Source organism: Bubalus bubalis, chromosome 5 (assembly GCF_019923935.1).
Source record: "Bubalus bubalis isolate 160015118507 breed Murrah chromosome 5, NDDB_SH_1, whole genome shotgun sequence".
Lineage (NCBI taxonomy): Eukaryota > Metazoa > Chordata > Mammalia > Artiodactyla > Bovidae > Bubalus > Bubalus bubalis.
In genome coordinates, this window is record NC_059161.1 from 30,758,785 (window position 1) to 30,783,248 (window position 24,464).

The following is a 24,464-nucleotide window of genomic DNA, read 5'->3' on the forward strand; positions in this document are numbered from 1 at the left end:
TCCGGGTCTGGTGAGACTGCAGCGCAGGGTGTCAGCGGGGGTCCCTGCAGGGTCCAGCGTACACCTCGCTACCGCTCTGCTCTCCCTCCTGTTCGAGCAGTTTGCGCGGCGCTAGGTCAAGTCGGAGCCGGGGAAGGGACGTGCTGGAGATGGGGGTGGTACCATCCCTGGTGCGCTTTGCGTCCGTCCTGAAGAGGGTCGCGGAGGGGTGTCACCCAAACCCGGAGGTCGGGCCCCAGACAGCCCTCGCTGCACGCCTCCCCCTCCCCCCCACACCCCCGCGCAGTCCCCAGCTGGGCTCACTCTCCCTGACATTGTTCAGACTGCGGATGGATCCAGGGAAAGCGTGACCTGCGGCCTCCCAGAAGCCTTCCGGACTTCTCCCTGCACCAAGTGAGGATGGAGACCTAGGTGGAGCTGAAGAGCGCCTTGCGGAAGAACCCCCGCCCCCACCGCCAGAGCCGCACGCGAAGGCATTCCCCTCCCACTAGGTTCCTCTCCCACTAGGGTCCCAGGTCGGGGCTTAGCCGTGATGGCCAGCTGCAGTGCTCCTGCCGAAGAAGGCAATGTGGTTCCCCTCCTTTTCCAGCCAAGGCTGAGCAGCCCGGCCTTCCACTGTCCGCTGTGGGCTGTGCCCAGGCCTTCACCTTGAAGAGGAGTCCTGGGGACAAGGGTTTTGTATATTACAAAGGCGGTAAATGATCAAGTTTGTCCATGGCAGGGAGTGGGGTGGGGCCGGGTCAGGTGTGCCTGGTCATCCCAGCCGGGCCCTGCAGCTCCACCTCTCCTTCTTTCAGGCTGGGAGAGGACTAGATGCTTTATGTTAGGGTGGGAGTGAGGTGGTGGCGTGCTGTGCCCTTGAAGGGCGTGCCCATCTGCTGGACATCAGTGGGCTAAGGGGCACATGCCATCCCCGTGGGATACAGGGGTATGCATTGCAGAGGTGCAGGATTCATACCATGTGTGTCTCAGAACTGGACCACGTGGTGCTTGAATAAAGCTCCTGGTCTGCAGACTCCACCTGGGTCTCTGCCCCACCCTCAAGTGGACCACCACCCCTGAGATTTGGGGTCCCTGCCCAAGGCATGGGGAGGGGTCTGGGCCTCCAGGGGTGGGGCATTGTGCCAGGGTGTCCTGGGCTGGATCCCTGCCCTGCTGACCTCTTCCCTGGAACCGTGGTCATTGCCCAGTCTACTCCCTCAGCCTCTAAGGACAAAGAAAACCCTCTGTCTTCTGGGGCCACCCTGAGCCAGGCCTCCTAGGGGGAGCCTCCTGTCTCTGGGAGCTCCCTATGGTGCCCACGATGTGGGTTCTGAGCCAGAGCGACATTGTCCCCAGTTCACGGCAGAGCGTTCCTAGTGTGACCCTGCTGACCCAGGGACCCTGCAAAGGACACACCAGGAATTGGGTGGGGGTGGGCTGGTGCCTCTCAGCAGTGGAGGCTGGCCCTAACCTCCCTCGTTCCCTTTCCGCCCCTGTGGTAGCTGCCCAACATTACTGAGCAGAGCAAGGACTGAGGCTCCCCCAGGTACCTCTTCGTGGACCCCTCAATCTGCCCCCATCTGTTCCCCATGATTAGAGCCCCCTCCTCCCTTGGCAGCAAGGCTGAGAAGTCAGGAGTCCTGGGCCCAGCCCGTGTCCCACACTGAACCGGTATGGGAGGGGACGCGGGGTCACAATCTTAAAGGGAGTGTGGCCCCAGGCTCCTTCCCCTGGCCCGCTCCTCCCCTGCTCCCTGACTAAAGCCCATCCAGGGCACAGATCTGGGGTTTGCTGCCCCCTGGTGTCTCCTGGCCTGGTCCTGCCGCCTGGAAGGGCTGGGCTCCCAGAAGGTAAGGGGCTCTGAGTTCCCTTGCTTCTCAGCAGAGGTGGAGGTGGAGGGTCCCTGGGCCCAAGCCTGCCCCAGGCCCGGTGTGGACAGACAGCCAGGGGCTGCCCCCGCCTGGGTGGGGCTTCAGTCAAGCTCTGGAAAAGGGGTGGGCTATGCAGAGAGCAAGCAGAAGTCAGAGAAGGTGGTCAGCGGGCAGAGGTGGTGACCACAGCAGCAGGCAGCAGCCTTGTGGATGGCACCGCTGCCTCTGTGCCTGGAGTGGCTCCAGATGATGGGGTTGTGAGCCATCTCCCAATGAAAGTTTCCACCTCTGAGCCCCCTGCTCCACGCTCAGGGCTCCAGTTACTCCCCCTACCAGCAGGTCACTCCTCTAGGGGAGGGGGCAGCCACCAATGGGCCATCCCTCTGCCCCATTCCCCAGCATCTAGTGGGTGTTTAATAAATGTGGGTTACACAGAGCTTGGCTTCCTGGAGGCCTGAGGAGCCTGGACTCAGGGTAAGGCCCGCTGGCTCAGAGCCCTCCAGTTTCCCTATCAGAGGCGGGCAGAGACTCTCAACTGTGCAGCGGGTGACTGCCTGGTCCCTGGGCCCTGGAGGGCCCCCCTCCCCACCAGCCTATCTGGGAACCTTGGTCCAGGGGCGGGGCTGGGGCCATGGACACGGTCCTCTGCTTCTGGGTCAATTGGGCAGTTGGTTAGTGTAGCTGGCTGGAGAATCCAGGGAGCCAATCTGTCACGTGTCAGATATCTCAGCAGCAGAACGTGGGGGATAGGTTGACCACGTCCATGTCACAGGTGGTGGAGACTCAGGGCTGCCTCACAAGTGCTGCTCAAAAGGGCAAGAACCCATGAGTTGGGGGTAGGGAGCCTCTCACCAGGCTGTGGCCAGACAACATTCCCCTCATGTCCCAGGTTTTCTTTGTGAAATGAAGCCCGTGACCACATTGAAACAAAGGAGACAGGCTGGGGTGAGCATCTTTTTAATGTCCTGATAACAGTTTGGGGGAAGGACATGATCATGGTTCACATTTAAAAAGGAAACCATAGCTCCTGAAGGTGGACAACACCAGCTCCCAGGCCCCGGGGCCCCACCCTCCAGCATCACCTCCTGGAGGCAGTGGTTCCTTTTTCTGTCCAAGGAAGGAAGCTGGAGCAACACCCCAGGGTGGCACCTCAAAGATGCAGGGTCTACAGCCCAGGAGCCTGGCCAACTGGCCAACTCTTCCTGCACGTAGCGTGCAGACCTTTAGTTCACATGCTTCCTTTTTATTTATATTCTTTTAGTTGAACGTTTTGTTTGGAGATAATTCACAGGGAATTGTGTGAAACAACACGAAGGAGCTCATGCACCCTTCACCATCAGTAACACCTCACAAAATGTTAGTGCAGGGGGACTTCCCTGGCCGGCCAGTGGTTAAGAATCCATGCTTTCATTGCAGGGGTGAGGGGGCGTGGGTTTGACCCCTGGTCTTGCATGCTGCATGGCACGGTCGGGGATGGGGGGACCAACTATAGTACAGGGATCAGATTGGGGGTGCTGATTGGGTCCAGATACAGAATATTCCAAAACCGCGAGGATCACTCTTGCTTTCTTTGCAAACAAAACGTTATTGAATCATTAATTTCAGATTGTGATAAAACATACATACATACTTTAAGTTACCACCTTAGCCATTTCTAAGTGTGTAATTCTGCGACCTTAAGGATATAAATATTGTTGTGCAGCCATCAGCACTGTCTCCAGAACTTTCTCATCATCTCCATAGAAACTCTGTCCCCATTGAGCACTCACTCCCCTTCCCCCTCTTCACCTGCTGTCTCTGTGGACTTGGCTGCTCTAGACGCTCACGTGACTGGAGTCATTCGGTGCTGGTCACGACGTCAGCTTGTCACATAGCATCATGTCCTCAAGGTTCATCCACACTGTGGCGAGTGCCAGAGCTCTATCCCTTCTTCTGGATGAATAACCCTCCCTTGTATGGGGGTGCCATTCCTCCGTGGCTGGATTCCTGGGTGTCTTCCACCTTTTGGTGACAAAGGTGACTAGCTCTGCTGTGCCACGTGAGTGTATGGAGTGCTGGAAATGGGCCCTGGGGGCAGGACTAGACCTGATTCATTTCTGAATCCCACAGTCCAGCGCGGAGGAGTGAGGGCCCGTTGTGGAGGGTGGGGGGTGGGGGGTGCAGCAGGCAAGGAATACTTGAAAAGGCTTCCTTCTGGGGACAGTATGGGGCTCCCAGGGGTGTCCTGGTCACGTGGCCTTGACCAGCAGTGAATGTTAATCCATGTCCTCATCAGCCTTTTTCTCGTAAAAGTGAAACATGCAGTTCCCAAAACTCACAGCCTGCAGAAGAGGATAGAGGAGAAAGTGGAGGTTGTCTGTGGCAGCCCTTCCCCCTCCCCCATACTCCCATCCCTCCATCCCCCATCCCCAGATCCAGAAGCTTTATCAGGCAAAGGGGCCCATGGTGGGTGCCTTCCCTGAAAAACGGTGTCCCCACCCGGGGGATTTGATGAGGAGTTTACAGCAATGGTTCAGGGGTGGGATTGCTAAGGATCAGGGTGTGGGCAGGGCCTGCACTCCTTTAATCTGGCCTCAGTTGCTCTCCTCCATTGTCCCCTTCCTTCCCTGATTAGCAACTGTCTGAATCTGCTCTTTGGAACTCAGGGAAGGTCATAGAGGCTGGAGTCTATTCCTTACAAACAAGAAATGGTGCACACAGAAAGGCTTTTGTGCCTGGGAGCCCCAGAGGCTCTGATAGGTTTCACTGTCAGGGACAGGGTAAGTCGATGATGGAGCATCTCAGTACATCCCGCTGAGCAGGTGGAGCGAGGCTGGAGCTGAGGCTGAGGCAGGAAGGAGCAGCAGTCACTGCATCAGCAGGGTCACTTCTGTGGCCTGACTGCGATTGTGTTCCGTCTTCGGTCAGACCTGGTTGACGTGTCTTTGCGGGCACTGGCTGTGCTGTTGTTCTGTTCATTGGGAGAGCAACGAGGTGGGCAAGCAGCTATCCTCGGCCTCACTGTTACCCATTGGGTTTGTTCTGAGTCTCTGCTCAGTGCCAGGTGCTGGGGACACAGACAGCACTGAACGAGGGAGAAAGCTCGTGGCCCTCGGGAATTGCATTCTGCTCCGTGTCTGTTTGCCCTGAGTCCCATCTACTCTGGATTCATGTGTTGAAGTGCTTACTCCCAGCGTGGCTGTGTCTGGAGACAGGCTCTCAGGAGGTGGGTAGAAGGGAGGGGCGCTGGTCCCAGGGGACTGGTGTCCTCCTAAGAAGAGAGACATGGGGGATGTGGGTGAGGATGTGGCAAGAAGACAGCCATCTGCGAGCCAAGGAGGGAGGCCTCAGGCTGACCCTGGACACCTTGATCTCAGACCTCCAGCTTCCAGACCTGTGAGAAATGATTTTTTCTTGTTTAAACCCTCCAGACTCAGGTACGTTGCCATGGCAGCCCTCACTATTAGTCCCGCCCACCTTCCAGGCAGGCCCCAGCCCCATCCAAGCATCCCTGATCTCTGTTACTTGTGGTGATGTCTGCCTGCTCCCAGATTTCACATCAGTTCAGTCATGCAGCCTGGCTCTTCACTCAGCATAGTGACTGCAGGGTTCCTCTGATGCTGTGTGCACTAAGATTCATTATCTTATTGCTGAGTAGGGTCCCATTGTACGAATATGCCACGCTTTGTGTCTACTCATCCATCTGGGTGGTTTCTGGCTCTTGGTGATTACTGGGAAAGCTGCTCTGAACTTCTGTAAACAAGTTCTGATGTGGACGTGTGTGCGGGCTATGTCGCTTCAGTTGTGTCTGACTCTGCCACCCTATGGACTGTATGTTGCCCTCCAGCCTCCTCCGTCCTTGGGAACCTCCAGGCAAGAATACTGAAGTGGGTTGTCATGCCCTCCTCCAGGGGATCTTCCCGACCCAGGGATCAAACAAGCGTCTCAGGTCTCCTGCATCGGCCGACGGGTTCTTTACCACTAGGACCACCTGGGAAGCCCTCTGGTGTGGACATGTCTTCTCATTTCTCTTCCTTATTTACCCAGGAGGGGAATTGCCCGGTCCTGTGTTAGGTGTGTATAAGTTCGTAACAACTTGCCAATCTGTGGCCCAAAGTGGCTGTTCCATGTTCCATTCATCCCTGGGAGTGTTGAGATTCCCAATGGCTCTGTGTGCTCCTCAGCATTTGGTCAGACATTAATCTTGGCTGTTCCGTTGGTTTCAGTTTGGGTTTCCCTGTTGACTCATGATGTTGCACCGCTTTGCTGGTGCTCTCTATGCATCTTCTCGGGTTTGAAGGATTTGTTCAAATCTCTGCAAATTGGATTGTCTTACTGTAACAGTTCCCTGGTGGCTCAGATGGTAAAGAATCCGACTACAATTCGGGAGACCTGGGTTTGATCTCTGGGTTGGGAAGATCCCCTGGAGGAGGGCATGACAACCCACTCCAGTATTCTTACCTGTTAGTCTCTGCATGGCCTTTCCTTCCTGCCTTCAATACCCAGGAAATGAAATCCTTCTCTTTTTGACATAGTAACTCAATTTTGGGGCCTGGACTTCCAGCCACCCCAGCACCCTCATCCTTCCAGGCCCAGCGGCAGGCTGGAGGCAGCAGCAGCCATCTTGGGCCTTCGTGTTCCCCCTATTGGGGGCCCTGTGGAATACAGTGAGGTAGCAAGAGGGGGTGCCCCTCTTCCCAAACCCCAGGTAGGCTGCTGGCTGTGGCTTCCTTTTCCAGCCGTCTGGGGCCTGGAGCGGCCAGAAACCGCAGACTCTCCGCGGGGGTCAGGGGACACCCAGGTGAGACTCCGCTGTCCGGCTTGCCTTGGCTCCGCCTCTCAGCCTCCGTGCTAAGGACCCTCGCTGCTAAAAGTGAGCCGTACTGGAAGGCGTCGCAAGGCTGTCGCGAGGAATGAGAAATTCACAAGGCACCTAGCAAACTGCTGTTGTTTCTTTCAGGTCTATTTTACCCAAAGTTTGGGGGTTAAAGCAGATGTTTAGCTGGCATGATAATGGACGGTACTTTATGATGAAAGCCAACACGGACGTGTAACTCAGAAAACGCTGCACTGTCATGGACTTTCAAGATACGTTTTATCTTGGTCTTTTTAGACCACGGAAAAGCTAGGCCCTCGGGCTACCCTCGGGCTCCTCCACCAGATGGGACCCCACCGGAATCCCAGGACCCTGGCCGCTCCGCCCCTTATCTTCCCGCACACCAGGATCGAGCCCGCTGCTCTGGGCAGGTCGCAGCACTCTACTCCGGCGGGTCGCGTGCCTGCGGCCCGGTTGCCAAGCTCCGCCCGCTACCAGTAGCATCTTTGGCTGGCGGGCTCACGCATGTACAAAATCTAAACACTAACAAGTACTAAGCAGGCCCGACCCTGCTTAGCATCCGAGATCAGAAGACATCGGGCGCGTTCAGGATGGTATGGCGGTAGACACAAAATACAGGGGCTATTTTGCATACGAACCGCTGCAATGGGCGGGGCCAGGGCGGAGCGGGGTTGTAGGGGGGGCGTGCCCAGGGCTGAGCGGGGCCAGCGCACGCCCATAGTGGGGCGGGGCGACGTCTGGGGCGTGCCCGCGGTGGAGGCGAGTAGTGCGCTGGGCTGTAGGCGGAGACGGCTGGTGGGGATCCGGGCTCGCGGCTGAGATCTGGGGCGGCCGGCGCCATGAGCACCGTGGACCTTGCCCGCGTTGGCGCGTGTGTCCTGAAGCATGCGGTCACCGGGGAGGTGAGGCCGGGCGGGCTCAGGGCGGTGGGTGCGCCCCGGCACCTGGCAGCGGCATCCGAGTCCAGCGTCTGGGCGGGGGGCCGTGGGGGTGGGGAGCTAGGCGCCCTGGCTGGACGTGAGCGGCCCTGGCGCAGGGCTCGGGGTGTGGACGTGCTCGCAGGCCGTGGTCTGGGGGCGCTCCTTACCCGCCTACACGCAGGCCGTAGAGCTGCGGAACCTGTGGCAGGAGCAGGCGTGCGTGGTGGCCGGTTTGCGGCGTTTCGGCTGCATGGTGTGTCGCTGGATCGCCCGGGACCTCAGCAACCTCAAGGGGCTCCTGGATCAGCACGGCGTGCGCCTGGTGGGCGTGGGGCCAGAGGCCCTGGGCCTGCAGGAGTTCCTGGATGGTGGCTACTTCGCGGGAGGTGCCTGCGCTCCCCACCCTCCTCCCCCAGCACCGGCCCCTCAACTGCCCAACCGCCATGAGACCCCTCTCCTCCTCAGACTCAGGGCATTCGCCTGCCTCCTCTTGGTCCAGCCCTGACCCTTCTCTGCTGGAGCGGCTTTGACATGCTCCTGTATCCTCTCCCCTGCCCTCCTCTCGTACTTCCTACCTTCCCCTGCCCCCTCCAGCTGTGGCCCCTACCTGCCTGTCCAGCCATGATGTTCCTCCCACTGTGGAGGGCTCAGTGGTGACTCTAGCCTGGAATCAAGACCAAAAGTCTTTACTGTGTCCTCTGCCAGCCTCCCACCTCCCCAGGAGCCTGATCCTGAACTTTCTCGGAAGTTTCCCCACAAGCCCAATAGTAGTGGCTGGGCCTAGAGCCCAGATTGCACGGGCTCCCACCCCACCCCTCTGGCCCACCTCTCTTTCCAACCTGTGATGTGCCCTCACAGAGTCCTGCTCCTCCCTTTTCCCCCGCTCTGGGCCTCTGCCCTTCCTCTTAACAGTGGGGACACAGCCCTGTTCTGCCTCTCCTGATCATGGGTGTCTGAGCTGGGCTCCAAGGGTGAACAGAGGGCCGGATGCAGGAGAGTGAGCCCCCTGGGCGGGGGCTTGTGGGGGAGGGAAGACAGTCCAGGGGCACACAACTGTGGTCTCTGCTTTCCAGAGCTCTACCTGGACGAGAGCAAGCAGTTTTACAAGGAGCTGGGCTTCAAGCGGTGAGCTGAGAGCTCCGGGCTTCACTGCTCCCCTCTTCTTCTGCCTGCCACCCTCTCCTTGGCCAAGCAGACTCTGGGGGCATCCACTGCTCCAGTCAGCCCTACCAGTCTCTCTTGGGTGCCTGTGTTTGTTATGGGCTATAGGTTAGGCTTCTCACCCAGGACTTCTCCCTAGCTGGCTGCAGCGGGGGCCTGGGCTTAGGGCACCAGTCAGGGGCCCCTCAACCACCTTGGGTGCCTTGCTACAGGCTGGCTGCCTTGTCTGATTGGCGGTGCCAGCTGAGCCAGATCCCCAGACTCACCCCGTCCCCACTCCCCATACCCTCTGTGGGGCCCCAGGCCTGCCAGCCCGTGGCTCTGGCAGCTGCTGCTCCTGGGGCTGGGCCAGTTGCTGGCCTGGCTGCCCCATGTCCCCTGAGCCCCTGGAGAGTTGGGGTGGGGCTTGCTTGTGGGAACTGGTGGGTGTGTCTTGTGGAGTCAGGGTCGGGGGCAGGCTCTGGGGCCCAGTCTTTGGTGCAGAGTCAGAGCCTGCATGAGCCAGCTGTGTCTTGGCAGGTACAACAGCTTGAGCATCCTGCCGGCTGCCCTGGGGAAGCCTGTTCGTGAAGTGGCTGCCAAGGTTTGTGAGGGCCAGGGTTGTATGGGGCTGGGGTGCAGGGCTTCTGTCTAGGGCTTACCTGGGCTGCTCCCCTCCTCCAGGCCAAGGCTGTCGGCATCCAGGGGAATTTGTCCGGGGATCTGCTGCAGAGCGGAGGGCTGCTGGTGGTTGCCAAAGGTGGGCTAGGGCACGGGCATCAGGGGTTAATGTGTGGTCACGGGGTGGGGATTGCAGGGCCACATGCTTAGGTGGGAAGGTCTTGCTGAACTTGACTCTGCCCTGACCCTTCCTCTCTCCCTCCCTCTGGCTTGTTAATCACAGTTTCCCTCTTTGCAGTGTGGCCCAGCTCTCGGTGTCCTCTTAGCTGTACAGGGTGTGGCCAGAGCAGCTGATGCATCTCCATAACCAGGTGGGGTGGTGGCTGCATAGGGGCACCCTGACCATTCCACCCCCACCTCCACCTGCTGCAGGTGGTGATAAAGTGCTGCTGCACTTTGTCCAGAAGTCCCCGGGTGACTATGCCCCACTGGAGAGCATCCTGCAGGCCTTGGGCATCTCTGCAGAGGTTGGCCCCAGTGAGCCGCCCCAGGTGAGCCCAGGCCTGGGGTGGGCACTGCACTTAGAATGCCTCCCCCGCAAACTCCCCAGGGTTGTGCGCTTGATGTGGCCAGACTTTGAGCTGGACCTGGATGGCTTTAGGTGATTCTGTGTCTACGGCAGCCCCAGGATGTCACTGTTGCCTGCCCCACTTTGTGGTGATGGGCCAGGGGCAGGGTGACTGTACGGGCAGGCACAGCAGGGCCTCTCTGGAGGACAGGGGGTCACTCAGCGGCTGCAGAGAAGAGGAGTGGCCTGTCCTCTCAGCCTACGAGGGCTGGGGTTGTCCCATGTGACTGTAGCCCATATTAGCATGGTTCGGGTGGCCGACCTTCTGTGCCCCACGTGGAGGGGACTGTCCAACATGCTTCTCCTACTTGGGCCTTAGACACCCCTGGAGGGTCTATGGCCCTGGAGGGTGGGATGAGCGGCTCTTGGCCCCAGGGGCATGGCTGGCCTGATGGGGCTCCTGCTGCCTCCACAGTGCGATGAAGAGGCATGCTCGAGGTGAAGGTCCCAGGAGGTGTCGCCTGCCCCAGGCACACTGGGAGCTGGATGTGAGCAGACTCCAGAATCTCTGGACGCCCTGGTCTGTGAGCAGCAACGAGCATTAAATTGTGGTCTCTGGGCAGCGTTTCTTCATTGCCTCCGAATCTTGTGCTCAGCAGCCGGGGCCTTGATCACTGATGGTTTCATCCGGGCGGGCGGGTGGTTGTGCGTCCCGAGGCTTCACTTTCCCCGCTAGGAGAGTCACTTTCCCTGGTGGGTTGGTGGTGGTGGACATGCCCCTGGCAGTTTCTCTGGAGACCCTGGGCCTTTGGTGCCTGCAGGTCAGGGGTCTGCAAACAGGCCCAGGGTGTGGGAGACGAGGGTGGGGTGGGCTCCATCTGATAGGAAACACCCCAGGTGGGAGCCCAACCTGGAAGGCTCGGGGTCAGAGTTCATGTCTGGTGGGAGCTAGTTGGGTTCTAGGGAGCTCTGCTGGACAGCCGAGGCCTTGTAGGGAAGCCCTCCTGGGGGAGGGGCTTGCCTAGACAAGGTCTAGCTCCCTGAGGCTCCATCACATGGGGGTGACCAGCCTCAAAGTTGACAGGTACAGAGCGGAACTCCTGTCCTGCCCGCCTTCAGGGCCTCTCATCTGAGTCCAGATGAGTTTCTCAGCAGCCCCGCCGTGTCCCCTGGTCTGGGTCTGAACAACCACAGGGGCCTTCTAGCTGTTCTCCCTGTCACCCAACCCCCTCACTCAGCCTCTGTGTGGTCATTTAAAACTCAGGACACGTGACAAGCTTTAACCCCTCACCAGCTTCCAGTTACACAAAACCCCACATCCAGATAGTGGGGTGCAACTTGCATCCCCTCTGCCCATCCCCCACCTTAGTTCCTCCCTGAGTCAGGAGCCCCCCCCCACCTTGTTTGAACCATCTGCATGGGTGGGCATTTGGGGGCATCGTGGTCACTGCTGTGCATCCAGCACAAGGACCCTGGGGTCTGTCAGGAGCGCCCTGCCATGTCCCACTTGGCCTCCAGCTCTCAGTGGCAGGTGCAGCGGGAGAGGGGGCACTTTCTCGGGTACTGTCACCCAGACCGCTCGCCCTGGGCCCTGCTACACAGACAAGGCAGCAGCTTCTTTAAAGCGTTTACTTAGCTAAAGTCTGAAGCTCGTGGACATCTGAGGAGGACACGCTTTGAAGAGCGGGCAGAAGACGGATAACCGCGTCTACAGGGCTGCGGTGGGCGGCGTAGACCCTCGCGGGCGGGCGCAGAGGCGGCGCCCGGCAGGGCGGCGCTCACCTCCGGTTGTCTGAAGCGCCAGCTGCGGTCTAGGCCCGGTGCGGAGGCCTGGTGCGGCGCGGGTGGGTCGGCTGCTGGCTGTGGGGTCCCCGCCGGCAGCACTGTCTCCGCGCGGATGGGACGCCTCGGGGCGGCGGGTGGGCGTGGGCCGCGCAGCGCGGCTCGGCCTTGGCTACCAGACGCGGCATCGCACCTTTGGGTGCATGGGGGAGCCATTCGTGCAGTGGAACGCGTCTGCGAAGGCGCCCAGGTTCTGCAGCGAGCCCAGCACCCTGCGGGTGGACGGAGGGGCCTGAGACAGCGCCGGCCTGGGTGTGGGGCACGGGGACGCCAGGGTCACTTGCCTGTACTTCAGGGGACTGTGGACGTCAGTCTTGATGGACTGGATGGCGAACTCTGGCCGGTAGGATCCGCACCACACCTGTGGGCGCATGAGGGGCGTGGCTGCGGAACTGGGGAAGGGGCGGGGGTGGGATGCAGGGGTAAGGAGGACCAGAGGGAATGCCCCCCCCCACCCCCGCCATGTCCCAACAAGGGCCCGGGGAGGTGGGGCTCCCCTAGGGCTGTGGCAGTGCTGGAGTGTGGTCTCCTTCCTCTAGGCACAGAGGAGTTACGCCAGGACCCCCTACTCCTTGGGTGGGGAGAGAGAAGGCAGCCGGTTGCCCCTTCCCTCAACAGCTACATCTGAATCTTCCCCAGCTCCAGCTCCCCTGACATCCTTTCCCTCCAGGAAGCCCTCTTGGCCCATTAGTTCCGGTTCTGCCCAGCTTGCCAGCCCACAGTGTCCCTGGAGGCACCCTGTAGTGAGGGCTCACCAAGGATAGGAAGTGGGAGCCAGTTCCCAGTGGTGGGTGTGGGGGCAAGTGGGGAGGGTGTGGGTGGGGAACTGACTCCCACCTGTGCATAGTTGATGAAGAACAGTTGCTGGTAGGTCAGTTCCAGGCCTGGCAGCTGCTGGTCCTTGCCACCTTCTGCCACCCACTTCAGGTAAGCCTGCAGGCACCAAACGGGTGCTGGGCCAGGGCCTGCCCTCCCGGGGGCAGCACCAGCCTGGTCAGGACTCCTGCTCCTTGGCTTGGGGCAGGATGGAGGTCTGGCTCTCAGGCCTCCCCTTGTGGGGGTCCTGCCTCTGCAGCGTGGAGCTTCTGAGCACCCCAGGGACCATCTGAGCACAGAGCCTGGCTGGGCTCTGTGGGGGCTCACTGCCCAGGCAACCTGCCCCACAAATGAGCTCCTGACACCCAGTGCCCAAGGCTGTCAGTGCAGGGGTGTCACTGAGGCTGGAAGCTGTGCAGTGACTGTCACTGTCTTATTTGGCAATGGACAGTGGTCTCCCCAGAGTGCAGAGGCCTCAGCTAAGAGTGGAGTGAAGTGAGGGCCAAGTGGTTATGGTACTTGCCCACCTGTGGCCAGCAGGCTCCCCCAGGGCTCTGCTGCCTCCCCGTCAGATGAAGAAGGGCCCCAGGATACACCTGGGCTTGGGCAGGGGACAGTCCCTGCCACACTGAGGGGCCTGTACCTGCCTGGGCCTGACCACTCCCTTCCACTTCCTCCGGGGGGCCCTACTTGGACCCACCTTGTATGCCTGCCGCACCCCTCCATTGTCGGCAATGTTTTCCCCGAGTGTGCTGAAGCCATTCACCTACAGGCAGGAGACAGGATAGGGCGGAGCACCTGGGCTGCCCTCCTCCGCCCTCCCCCAGGCCAGGGCTGTGGCATGGTCCAGGTGTGGCCGCTCACGTTCTGGTCATCAGCCAGGTCCCAGGAATAGTTGCCATACTGGTAGACCATGCACTCTGACTGCTCCCTGAAGTGCTGGGCAGAGAAGTTGCTCCACCAGTCCAGCATGTTCCCGTTCTTGTCGAAGTTCCGGCCTGAACGGGGAGGTTAGGGGAGGGGTAGGCTACCCATGATCCCCAGCCTGCCCAGCGCCAGCCTCACCCCCACGCCCTCCTGAAATCCCCAAGTCTGGAGCCACATGAGCAGAGAATGGGCCCCAGGTGGGGGCTGCTCAGGCCCTGGGGGACAGAAGGCTTCTGTGGCGTCCATGCCACCCCCAAGGTCAGGGCCTGGGGTCTCTCTCAGGAGACTAGTGACTAGTGACCCTTGCTATGATGTCCAAACTTTCCAAACCCCAGGGAGGGAATGCATGCACTCTGGGGGTCCGGGGCTGCCCTCAGAAGGTCTGGGTGGGCCAGCCCTAGGGGAAGGCCAGCCTCCCTGGGTAGCAGCTTGAGGCCCCTGGAAGCAGGTTGTGGGGGGTCCCCCAGGCAGTGGTGGGAGGAGTGAGTGTGTGACTGGAGGTGCGGCTCGGCGCCCCGGGCAGCCCCCCACCATTGTCGTCAAAGCCGTGGGTGATCTCGTGCCCGATGACCATCCCGATGCCCCCGAAGTTCAAGGCTTGAGGCTGCTCCTTGCTGAAAAAAGGGGGCTGCAGGATCCCAGCGGGGAACACTGTGGGGGGTGGGGGGTGGGGGAGATAGAGTAAGCTTTAGGTGAGCACACCTGTGTGCTGGGCTCTGGGCGGGCACATAGAGGGGTCCTGCCATTTAACTCCATGGCTGGGGAGGTAGAGGTTATGACCCCCTCATTTTACAGAGGAGAAAACCAAGGCTCAGAAGGCGGGAGGGCAGGACTAGAGGAGCAGGGTGGAGAGGGAACGTACCAATCTGGTTTCGGTTTGGAGAGTAGAAGGCATTCACCACGGCAGCCCCGATGATCCAGCTGTGGAAGACAGGTGCATCGTTCAGAGCCCAGTTCTGGGCCTTAACTCCAGGCCCCTCTACTTGGCTGACCAAAGCCCACTCTGACGTATGCACAGTGGTCACGTCACGGGTCCAGCACTGCCAATGGCCAGGGCTGGGTCTGGGCCAGTCTGAACACCTGGTTTCTTCCTGGAGCCCCACAAACAGAGGGCAGGCACAAGGGGCTCGGAGTCAGACCACTGCCCTCCCCAGCTGGCCTGGCATCTGGCCCATCCCCCACCACACACCATCCCCACTCACAGGTTCTGGTCCACCTTCTCCCTAAGCTTCTTGAGGCTCCGCTGGGCGCCAGCCTTCAGATTCTGCAGTCCGTTCTCAAAGTACAGGTGCTCTGAGAAGTTCAGCTATAGGAGAGAGGTGATCATTTCTGGACATGTGTGCGGGGTCCTTGAGAGGCTGGCGGGGAAGGGAGGTCAAGGACGGCTGCAGACTGGCCTCAGGACTCGCCAGGCAGTCCTGCCCGTGGCTCACAGGCTCTGAGTGCAGGTGGACTAAGGGCCAACCTTGGCTCTCTGTGTGTTTACTGGGCAAGATCCGAGACCCTCCTGGCCTCAGTTTCCTCACTGGTAACGGAAGGTGATGCTGGAGCCCTGGCACATGGCCAGATGACTAAGTTAGGAGGGGTCCACCCCTGGTAGTTGAGGAACGAAGGTCCCCTGGGCTGGTTCAGGGGCAGGTTGGGCTGGGGCGAGGGGACAGGTGGGGCTCTCAAGGGCCCCTGGACTAGGGGTGGACTGGGGGGCCCCACTGGAACACGCACGTTGGAATACTCCTCATCCAGATGTTTGTTCCCCTCCTCCAGGATGTAGTCAGGGTACCCAATCTGCTCCCGGATGTTCATGGCCTGGGGAGGAGAGGGGGCCAATCCATGCCCACCCTGCCATGGGCATCCTGGTTCTGTCCCTACCATTTGGGTTAGGGACTAAGGGACTTGGCTTTCCTTGCAGGCTGGGGGGAGGCTAATGGGGACAGAACGTTGAAAGGGCTTGACTGGAGACCGACCTTCACCACTGACCTTCATCCAGCTGCCAGCCAGGGTCTGGGGTGGGGATAGGGCCGAGTTGCCACGCTGCCCTCTGTCACACGGGCCCACAGGGACCCCTGCTCCTTGCAGCTGTGGCCGTCCCACTCCCCCCTTGCTGGGGGTGCCTCATCTCTGTCCAAAGCCCCTTCCTGAGCGAGCCCCACCCCCTGCTCATTGCCCTCTCTCTGAAGTGGGTGTGGTAATGGTCACTCCATGGCCCTCACACTGGGGCCGCCCTCCCTGGCCTCCTTCCCACCTTCTCCTGGGCCTTCTTCTTGGATGACTCATCCATCCAGCTCAGCTCATCCAGAGTGTCCACGAACACTGCCCGCACCTTGTCAATGAGCTCTTTGACCTGCAGGAGTGCATGGCCCTGGTGTCTAGGGGGCCCAGCACTGGGTCTCTGCAGGGGGCTGGTACCTCTGAATGTGGAGGGGATTTGGGGTGGGATCCAACCCCCTGGGCGCTTTGTCCAGGGTGGACCTTCCAACCTCCTGGGCAGGGGCTTGCCGGGCCCTGGACTCATGCCTTGTACAACTTCTCCCCCCTCCCAGGCAGGCCAGCAGGGGTCCTATGGGGGGCACAACTTCCCCGAATCCCCATGTGTGACAGGGCACTGGGGCAAACACGTGCTCCCCAGTATGCACAGGCGCTGCTGGACAAGCAGGACCCCCTGACCAGGGGCCAGGAGGTCCCTGCAGGGAGGCTGCACTGGGCCCAGGGCAGGTCGTGGAGCACCCACCACGTCCTTGCTGTCACCAGAGAAGGCCTCCTTGACATAGAGCGAGCCCACGGCGCTCTCCATGTTGCTGTTGACATAGCTGACGCACTCCCGCCAGCGAACCTCCTCCACCGTCGTGCCATAGAGTGCCTGGCATGGTTCATGTCGTCATCACGTTTACCAAAACCTACTTCTCTGGCCTCGGCCCCAGGGTGCCCAGGGACCAGTGGGGTACATGGGGGAACTCAGACACTCCCTTTGAACCCTGACCCCCAGGGGTGGGAAGACAGTGTGTGGTTTGGAGGGTGGGGCTCCCGGCACAGGCTGGCCCATGGAGGCCAGGGGCCCTCCTTGTCCCCTGTCCCTGGCCTGATTATTTGCTCTCCAGGAGTCCAGCCCCACCCAAAGCACAGGGTGGCATTGACCTTGGAGGCCTTGTCTAGCTCAACCGTGAGCTGCCAGCTGCCTGGGGCTCCGTTTTCCCATCTCCATAGTGACGATGAGAATGCCTGTGGTCCTTGGGGACACGGCACAGCCCACCAAGCTCCTCTGTCCATGGGATTCTCTTGGCAAGAATACTGGAGTGGGTTGCCATTTCCTTCTCCAGAGGAATCTTCCTGACCCAGGGACTCAACCTGGGTATCCCACATTGTGGGCAAATTCTTTACCGTCTAAGCCACCAGGGAACTGCCTGACTATACTTTTCCAATCTCCAAAGTGGCGGTGAGAATGTTTGCTGTCTTTGGGGACACAGAGCACAAGATGGAAACGTTTCCCCCATCAGATTTCCGGCCCCGAGTTCCGGCCAGCCTGGAGCTCTGGCCCCGCATCTGGCCCCACAGTTCAGGGTTGTGGGGTCTCTTGACCCCAAAGCACTCTGACTCAGCCTCTCTCCACTGAGCTTCAGGCTCCACTCTCTTCCCCAGCTTGGCTGCTAGTGTCTCCAGCTTGACTGCCCCAACCTGGCTACCACTCTTAACACCCCCGGGGCTCTCAGTGCCTGTGGAACCTGAGAGCTGCTCTGGCCCACAATTGCCGGTCCCCCACCTCATCTCCCTGCTTCCCCCATGTGACCCTGGGATTGCTGCCCCAAGACCTCTGCACTGGCTGTTTCTGCTCCTGGGGAATCTGGCTGCAGTCTTTTCATGCCTGGGTCATCTTGCCTGAAGGTCTCTACTGTCTAAAGGAGAGGCCCTCCCTGCCCTCATCCCCTCCCTTTGCATCTTACTGGCTGGTTTTAAAGGGCAGATCAAGGTTTGTTCAGCTGGCCCAAGAGGACCAGTGTCTCATTAGCCTCAATCATGGCTCTGACCCCAGGGTGGACTTTGGTGCTTGGCCCATGGCACGTGGTCAGTGTCATAAAGGGACAAGTGGCAGGCCAGGTTTGGCATATGGGGAGAGCCACAGAGGTGGGGTGTCACTCACCTTGCGGTAGCTTGCACGCGCTTCCTTAAACCGCTGGCTCAGGCTGCTGATGCGGTCCAGCACCAGGCGCCAAATCAGGTAGTTCTGCATGGTCCTAGGATAGGAGGCACAGGGAAGTGGATGGAACAGGTGGGTGGTGCTTGCCCAGGGAGAGGATGAGGTTTCCGGCCCTTGGACAGCAGGCTCCACACCAAGCAGGGAGTTCAGGGTCGTGGAGGAAACATCCAAGATGACCCCCATTTTCTATTTCTTCTTTTGTCTTTGCTAAGTGCGCTTTGCTAAGTGCCTGCCCCTGGATGCCTCAAGGAGGGGTTTGCATCTCTAATATAAAGTTCCACTGGCCACGAACATTTACCCCCATCATGTCCCTCATGCCTCAGAGTGATGCTTTATTGGGTCCTTTCCTGAGAGGAGGAGCTGTTAGGGAGGAGGAGAGAGTGGGGGAAAGATGCCGAGGCCTCTTGGGGCCTTCCTTGGCCCTACCTGGGTGAGTAGACATCGATGATGCCTTCAAGATTCTGGAGGTAGGGGATGCCATAGACCACCACTTCTTCATTAGGCAGCAGATCAATTTTGACAGAGGATAGCACGGATTGTATGAAGAGAGTCCAGTTAAATCCCTGGGGACAGAGGGATGGGGAGAAAGAAGGAGAGGTGGAAAGGTAGACACAGTTCTTAGGCATGCAAGAAACCCACCCCTACCAGAGAGTATTCTGGTGGAGAAGGTAGGTTTCCTGGTGGCTCAGATGGTAAAGAATCTGCCTGCAATGAGGGAGACCTGGGTTTGATCCCTGAGTCAAGAAGATTCCCTGAAGAAGGGAATGGCAATCCACTCCAGTATTCTTGCCTGGAGAATTCCATGGACAGAGGAGCTACAGTCTTTGGGGTTGCAAAGAGTCAGACACGACTGGCTAACATGTTCACTTTTTCAGGGAGAAGGTGCAGGTAATCAGAATCAGAAAAAGGTGGATGACATTATTGCAAGCCTAAAAATGGTGAGAAGAGGTTATGCCATATATTTGAAAACTCAAGTACAATGGAAGAATTCCTGGAAAAGCGCACTTAGCAAAGACAAAAGAAGAAATAGAAAAAAAGTTTTATGTGTAATAATCTGGATGTGTGCATGGCTCAGTTGTGCCCGACTCTTAGGAGCCCATGGACTATAGCCTGCCAGGCTCCTCTGTCGATGAAATTTTCCAGGCAAGAATACTGGAGTGGGTTGCCATTTCCTATTCCAGGGGATATTCCCAACCCAGGGATTGAACCCATGTCTCTGGCATCTCCTACATTGGCAGATGGATTCTTTACCATTGAGCCACCTGGGAAGCCCAAAGACATACAAAGGTAGTAAACTGGATATTTAATTAAAATATTTTCACATAGAATTTTCCAGACTTATCTGGCTTTTCCTGTGGATACTGACATTTAAGGAAGACATATTGTCAATGTTACTCAAACTTTTCAGAGAAGGGAGAAAGAAAAAACCTGTTTCAACTTGATTTATGAGATGAAGAATAATCTTAATATCAAATAAGGATATTATAAGAAAAGAAAACAATAGGCTAAGGACCTGCCAGGCAGTCCAGTGGTTGAAACTTTGCCTTCGGAAGCAGGGGGTGTGGATTCAAACCCTGGTTGGGGAGCTAAGAACCCACATGCTTCCCAGCCAAGGAACCAAAGCATATAACAGAAGCAATATTGTAGCATGTTCAATAAAGACTTTTAAAAATGGTTTACATCAAAACATCAAAAAAAAAAAAACTTAAAAATGCAATTAGAATTCATCCATACCGATATAAAATGATAATGCAACACAGCCAAATTAGATTTACTCCAGGAATACAAGTGTGGTGTAACATTTGAAAATCAAATTAGTGTTATTCTATATGATAACTGAATACAGAAGAAAGATCACATGGTAATTTCAGTAGAGGCAGAAAAGTTGTTTAAAAATGGACTGTCTATTCATGATAAAGACTTTGAGCAAATTAGGAATAGGAGATAAGTTCCATAATCTAATGAAATGATCTATACAACAGGCTAAAGAATGCTGAGTACCAAAGAATTAATTCTTTTGAACCATGGTGTTGGAGAAGACTCTTGAGAGTCCCTTGGACTGCAAGGAGCTCAAAGCAGTCAATGCTTTGATGCTGAAACTGAAGCTCCAATACTTTGGCCATCTAATGCAAAGAACTAACTCATTAGAAAAGACCCTGATCCTGGGAAAGGTTAAAGGCAGGAGAAGAAGGGGACGACAGATGATGAGATGGTTGGATGGCATCACTGACTCAATGGACATGAGTTTGAGCAAGCTCCGGAAGACGGCGAAGGACAGGAAGTCTGGCATGCTACAGTCCATGGTGTTGCAAAGAGTTGGACATGACTGAGTGACTGAACAACAAATACAACAGGAACAGTGACAACAAATAAAACCCCACTCTACAGCAAACAAAATTAAGTGAAAGCTTGCAAAACGTTGCAAGCTTTCCTTCTGAGATCAGGAAGGAAACAAGGTATCTACTGTCATGATTTTAGCATTATGCTAGGAGTCGTAGCCAGTTCAATAAGATAAGAAAAAAAATAAAATCAGTAAGGATTGAAAAGGAAAAAACACATTTTTCATAAAGGATATGATTCTGTGTATATAAAATATGAAAGGATAAACTATTGGAACTACTACATGCTTTGAGTAAAATTGCTATATACTAAGTATTTTTATTAATATATACCAGGAACATGCAAGACATATTACAGAATTATACCATTGGCAATGATATTTAGAAAACCTAGGAATAAATCTATTGAAAGATATGTAAGGCCTTGACATAGAAAACTATAAAACTTACTGAAACAAGAGAAAACATAATATATAGAAGTAAATGTATATGGAAGGTTCATGGATCAGAAGATTGAACTTTGTAAAGATGTTGATCTTCCTCCAAATTGACACTTAGATTTGAAGCAATCCCTATCAAAATCTTAGCAACTTTGTGTGTGTGTGTGTGTGTGTGTGTGTGTGTGTCTAATTGGCTAGTTGACTCCGAATCTTGTAAGATATGTAAAAGTTCAAGAATAATCAATTTGATCTTGAAGAACAGAGTTGGTAGACATCAGAACTTATCATGAAGCTGTAGCAACAAAGGCAGTGGGTGCTGTGAATAAACAGAGACCAGTGGAACCGAAGGCAGTTCAGAGATAACACACGCAGGTGCGAACACACAGACACAGACACGCACGCAGAGGCACACAAAGACACTCAGGCTTTAACAAGGGCGGCACACAGCGCAGGGGCTGATGAGGGGGGTCTTTTCAGTAAATGGTGCTAGATCATCCGGATGGCCACAGGGAGGAAATGCAACAATTCCTTCTCACTCTACATAAAAATCAGGACTTCCTTGGTGGTGCAGTGGATAAGAATCCTGCCAGTGCAGGGGACATGGGTTCGATCCCTGGTCTGGGGAGATGTCACACACTGTGGAGCAACTAAGCCCATGCACCGCAACTGCTAAACTCATGTGCTGCACCTACTGAAGCCGGCGAGCCTAGAGCCTGGGCTTCGCAGCAAGGAAGCCACTGCAGCGAGAAGCCCGAGCACTGCAGTGAAGAGCAGCCCCCACTCCCTGCAACTGGAGAAAGCCTGCTCGAAGCAGCAAAGGCCCAGGATAACCAAAGAGAAATAAATAAGTAAAATCACCTCAAGGTAGACTTTGACCTAGATGACCTGGATAGGCAAAGATTTCTTAAGCAGAATGCAAAGAACGCTAGACAGAGAGACAGTATCCATCCAACTTTGATAAATTGATAAACTGGACTGTTTTAAACCTCCTTAATAAAAAAGAACCAGTATAAGAGTGACATATCAGGCTGCCTGTTGGAGAGGACATTCAATACACAGAAACTGACCCGGAGATCACATCCAGTGTCTATAAAGAACTAAAAACCGGCAAGAAGAAGGCAGAGGTGGGAAGAGACTTGAACAGACACTTAGGAAAAGAGGGTCATCGCTGGCCAGACGGTGTGGAGTAGTTCAGGGAACATCAAATCCAACTCAGACAGAATTCCACAGCACATCCCTGGACGGGCTAAGACGGAAGGAATGCACACACCCAAGCACCAGAGGGAGCGTTTCACTCCTGTTGGGGAGTGTAAATGGGTATGATGGCTTTGGAATGACCTGTGTCCTACAACCCGGCCACTGCACCCCTGGGTGGTTGCCTGACAGAGATGCTTGCGTGTGTGTGCTAAAGGACGTGCAAGAGAATGAGTGCAGCAACATCGCTCAGAAAAGTCCAGAACTGGAACTGACCCAGAGGTGCAGCAAGAGTAGAAAAGATGCACAAACTGTTGTGTGTTCTCAGGGTTGATCGTACAGCAATCAGGATGAGTGGGAGGTCGCTGCTGCCCCGGTGAGGTGAGATGTTGGCTCGCCCAGGGAATGTGGAACAAGGCAGCCGGTGCAAGTGTGTGGTGGGAGGAGGGCGGTGCTGCTTCAGGGGAAGAGCAGGATGGGGGCTGTGTGGATGTGCTCACACGTGGCAGTTCTAAACTTTATAAACCCATTATCATCCAGACATTCTGAGCTCTGTGTTCCTGGACATGCCCCCTGCTCTTCTGCGGCCATCTCCTGGGTAACTTCTGGCCATCTTGAGTTCTGTTCCTCTCACTTCCCCTGTTGAGTGCATTTGTAAGTCTGCCCCATCTCCCTCCCAAATTAACCCACAAGCCAGGTCTCTTGGCACTTCCGCTGCCTCTGGTCCCAGTTGTGCGTGAGCCTCCTGACCTCCTCTTCTCTGTGAGCCAAGTCCTGTCCCATCACAGCCAAAGCCTTCAGAATGGCCCCAGAGGCCTGACACGGTCCACCCTTCCCCCTTGGCCTCCACTTGCCCCCAGACATCCCGCAGCCCTGGCCTCAGGACCTCAGCACACACTGTACCTCTGTCCCCACCTTGCTGGCCCTCTGACATACTCTGCAGGCCACCTCTCTTTTTCCTGACCTGAGCTCCAGGCAGGGGCTGCCTTCTTCGTTCATGGATGGAGCTAGTGCCAGAGCAGGGCTGGCCCTGAAAGTGCCCGCTGGGGAGTGGTTTGTGGGTGAGGGGTGTCACAGCGGGCCATGGCTGAGTGCCGGGAAGGAAGAGTAGGATTGGGCGCCATGGGGCCTTCCAGAGCACCAGGTTCAGAGCCCTGGGTGGGGCCTCTCCTGAGTCCTGTCTTGTTCCCCAAGTCCTCCTCTCTTGGTCCCTGAGTCTCCGCATGTTCTGTGGCTCCAGACACTCAGGTTTTCTGGTCAGAGGAAGGAGCTTTCTGCCTCTGCCTTCCTCCTGTTGACTTGGTTCTGTCCCCGGCTGCATGCACCCTCCTCCCTCTGACTTGGGCCTCAGTTGCCACCTTTAGTTGGCAATGGCTAGAACGGCCTTCCTGTCCCTCCTCCCTGCTGAGGGAGGCCCCTCTGACTGCTCAGGGTGGCCAGAGCAGGCTGTGGGTGAGTTGCGGGTGGGGAAGGGCCCAAAGCTGATCTTCTCTCTTCCTAGGCTGGGCTGCCTCTCCCCAGCCCCTGGCGCTGAGCATGAAGCTTGGCCAGTGGGGAGGGTAGGATTGGAGGGTCTGGCCACAGTGGGGGTCCTGAGCTGGGCCTGGGGACAGAAAGCCCCAGGTGGGGGTCTGCCCAACTCAGCCAGGTGAGTCTACAACCCCTACCAGGCTGTTTGCTGCTCAGAAAACTGGGGACGTTGCAGCAGCCACCTCATGGGAGGGTAGCCCCACCATCCGCAGACAGCCAGCTGATGTCTGTTGTTCCTCTGTGAAGGTGTCCCTGTTGAGTGACCGGTCCCACGGCCCCTCTCGGGGGTGGGGGTGTATCTAGGGGTCCCATGGCCCCTCTTGGGGGGTGTCTTGAGGTTTAGACTGTCCTGGTGTGAAAGTATCCGTGTTGGGTGTATCTAGGGGTCCCACGGCCCCTCTCGAGGGGGTGTATGGCCCTTCCTGGAGGGCGTATGTGGGGGGGTCCCATCCCATGGCCCCTCTCAGGGGGGTGTATGGCCCTTCTTGGGGGTTGTATGTGGGGGGTCCCTCAGCCCCTCTCTGGGGGTGTATGGCCCTTCTTGGGGGGCGTATGTGGGGGGGTCCCTCGGCCCCTCTCGGCAGGTGTATCGAGGCTAAGAGGAGAGGCAGGTGGGCGGGGGCGGGGCTCACCTTCAGACCGAAGCTGTTCTGGAGCTGCTCCAGGTCCATCCTGTGGTACAGGGCAGTGACGTCGTGGCGCTCCTCCTGGGGGACCGTGGCCTGCGGCAGGGCGGGCGGTCACGGGGGCCGGCGTGGCACCCCCTCCCCACACCGCCCACCTGGGGCGCGGCCTCACGTTGGCCAGCTGCGTCTCCAGCTCCAGCACCTGGGCCATGTCTTCCTGAACCAGGCCGCTGTTCTCGGGGAGGTTCAAGTCCGCCCGCAGCATCATGGCCACCGACACCATGAACTGCAGGTAGGCTTCCCGTACCTGGGCCAAAGGATGCAGGACAAAGTCTGGTGGCCTCGGCCGCCATGGCCCCCACGGTGCTCTCTGTGGGGGTGTGGTGGGCATATGACAGAGAGCAGCCCTCAGGTGCTCACCCAGACAGGCGTTCCAGACGGCTTGTGCCTCCCAGAACAGGGCCCTCAGCGCTGGGGCTCACGCTCCCCACCAAGCCTGGGTGGGTGGCTGCGAGCTCTGTGTGGATGGTGCCTGTGTGACCTGCACCAGGCACTCAGGGCTGGGCTTCCCACTCCATCCCTCCTGTGTGTGACCAGGGCCTGAGACCTAATCCAGAGGACCGCACAACCATGTGTGAAGTGT

The 24,464-nt window shown here is 57.4% G+C and overlaps 2 protein-coding genes across 9 annotated transcripts in view; one reads left to right on the forward strand and one right to left on the reverse strand.

Annotated features, from left to right (window-relative positions):
* The first annotated feature begins 7,395 nt into the window (after positions 1-7,395).
* Positions 7,396-10,537, forward strand: PRXL2B (peroxiredoxin like 2B). Of its 3 annotated transcripts, none has more exons than XM_025285783.2 (7): positions 7,396-7,571; positions 7,804-7,975; positions 8,663-8,714; positions 9,270-9,333; positions 9,414-9,489; positions 9,783-9,901; positions 10,394-10,537. In XM_025285783.2, exons 1-7 carry the CDS (start codon positions 7,509-7,511, stop codon positions 10,418-10,420), a joined length of 573 nt encoding a protein of 190 aa, XP_025141568.1. In that variant the 5' UTR covers positions 7,396-7,508; the 3' UTR covers positions 10,421-10,537. The 3 variants fall into 3 exon arrangements, with proteins under 3 accessions (XP_025141568.1, XP_025141567.1, XP_025141566.1); XM_025285782.2 differs by having other exon boundaries at positions 7,397-7,571; positions 7,798-7,975; XM_025285781.2 differs by having other exon boundaries at positions 7,403-7,571; positions 7,771-7,975.
* An 814-nt stretch (positions 10,538-11,351) lies between these two features.
* The window catches only part of MMEL1 (membrane metalloendopeptidase like 1), a 37,301-nt gene continuing 24,188 nt past the window's right edge, over positions 11,352-24,464 (reverse strand). The window contains exons 10-24 of one of the 6 annotated variants that reach the window (XM_025285780.3): positions 23,994-24,128; positions 23,828-23,917; positions 18,119-18,255; positions 17,636-17,729; positions 16,232-16,360; positions 15,746-15,844; positions 15,226-15,309; positions 14,706-14,809; positions 14,366-14,424; positions 14,035-14,154; positions 13,441-13,574; positions 13,277-13,342; positions 12,598-12,693; positions 12,045-12,152; positions 11,352-11,972 (exon numbers count right to left, since the gene is read on the reverse strand). In XM_025285780.3, coding sequence (XP_025141565.1) covers positions 12,069-12,152; positions 12,598-12,693; positions 13,277-13,342; positions 13,441-13,574; positions 14,035-14,154; positions 14,366-14,424; positions 14,706-14,809; positions 15,226-15,309; positions 15,746-15,844; positions 16,232-16,360; positions 17,636-17,729; positions 18,119-18,255; positions 23,828-23,917; positions 23,994-24,128 — 1,431 coding nt within the window. In that variant the 3' untranslated portion in view covers positions 11,352-11,972; positions 12,045-12,068. Of the gene's footprint in view, positions 11,973-12,044; positions 12,153-12,597; positions 12,726-13,276; positions 13,343-13,440; positions 13,575-14,034; positions 14,155-14,365; positions 14,425-14,705; positions 14,810-15,225; positions 15,310-15,745; positions 15,845-16,231; positions 16,361-17,635; positions 17,730-18,118; positions 18,256-23,827; positions 23,918-23,993; positions 24,129-24,464 lie in introns of those variants that run through there. The other 5 variants (XM_025285777.3, XM_006044642.4, XM_044942885.2 and 2 more) reach the window with 5 other exon arrangements.

Bases quoted from the DNA above. Each gene is read 5' to 3' on its own strand.
- PRXL2B (XM_025285781.2), top strand. From the start codon at position 7,509: ATGAGCACCGTGGACCTTGCCCGCGTTGGCGCGTGTGTCCTGAAGCAT. The intron at 7,572-7,770 runs GTGAGGCCGGGC...GCCTACACGCAG, and splicing joins AGCATGCGGTCACCGGGGAG to GCCGTAGAGCTGCGGAACCT. The intron at 7,976-8,662 runs GTGCCTGCGCTC...TCTGCTTTCCAG, and splicing joins TGGTGGCTACTTCGCGGGAG to AGCTCTACCTGGACGAGAGC.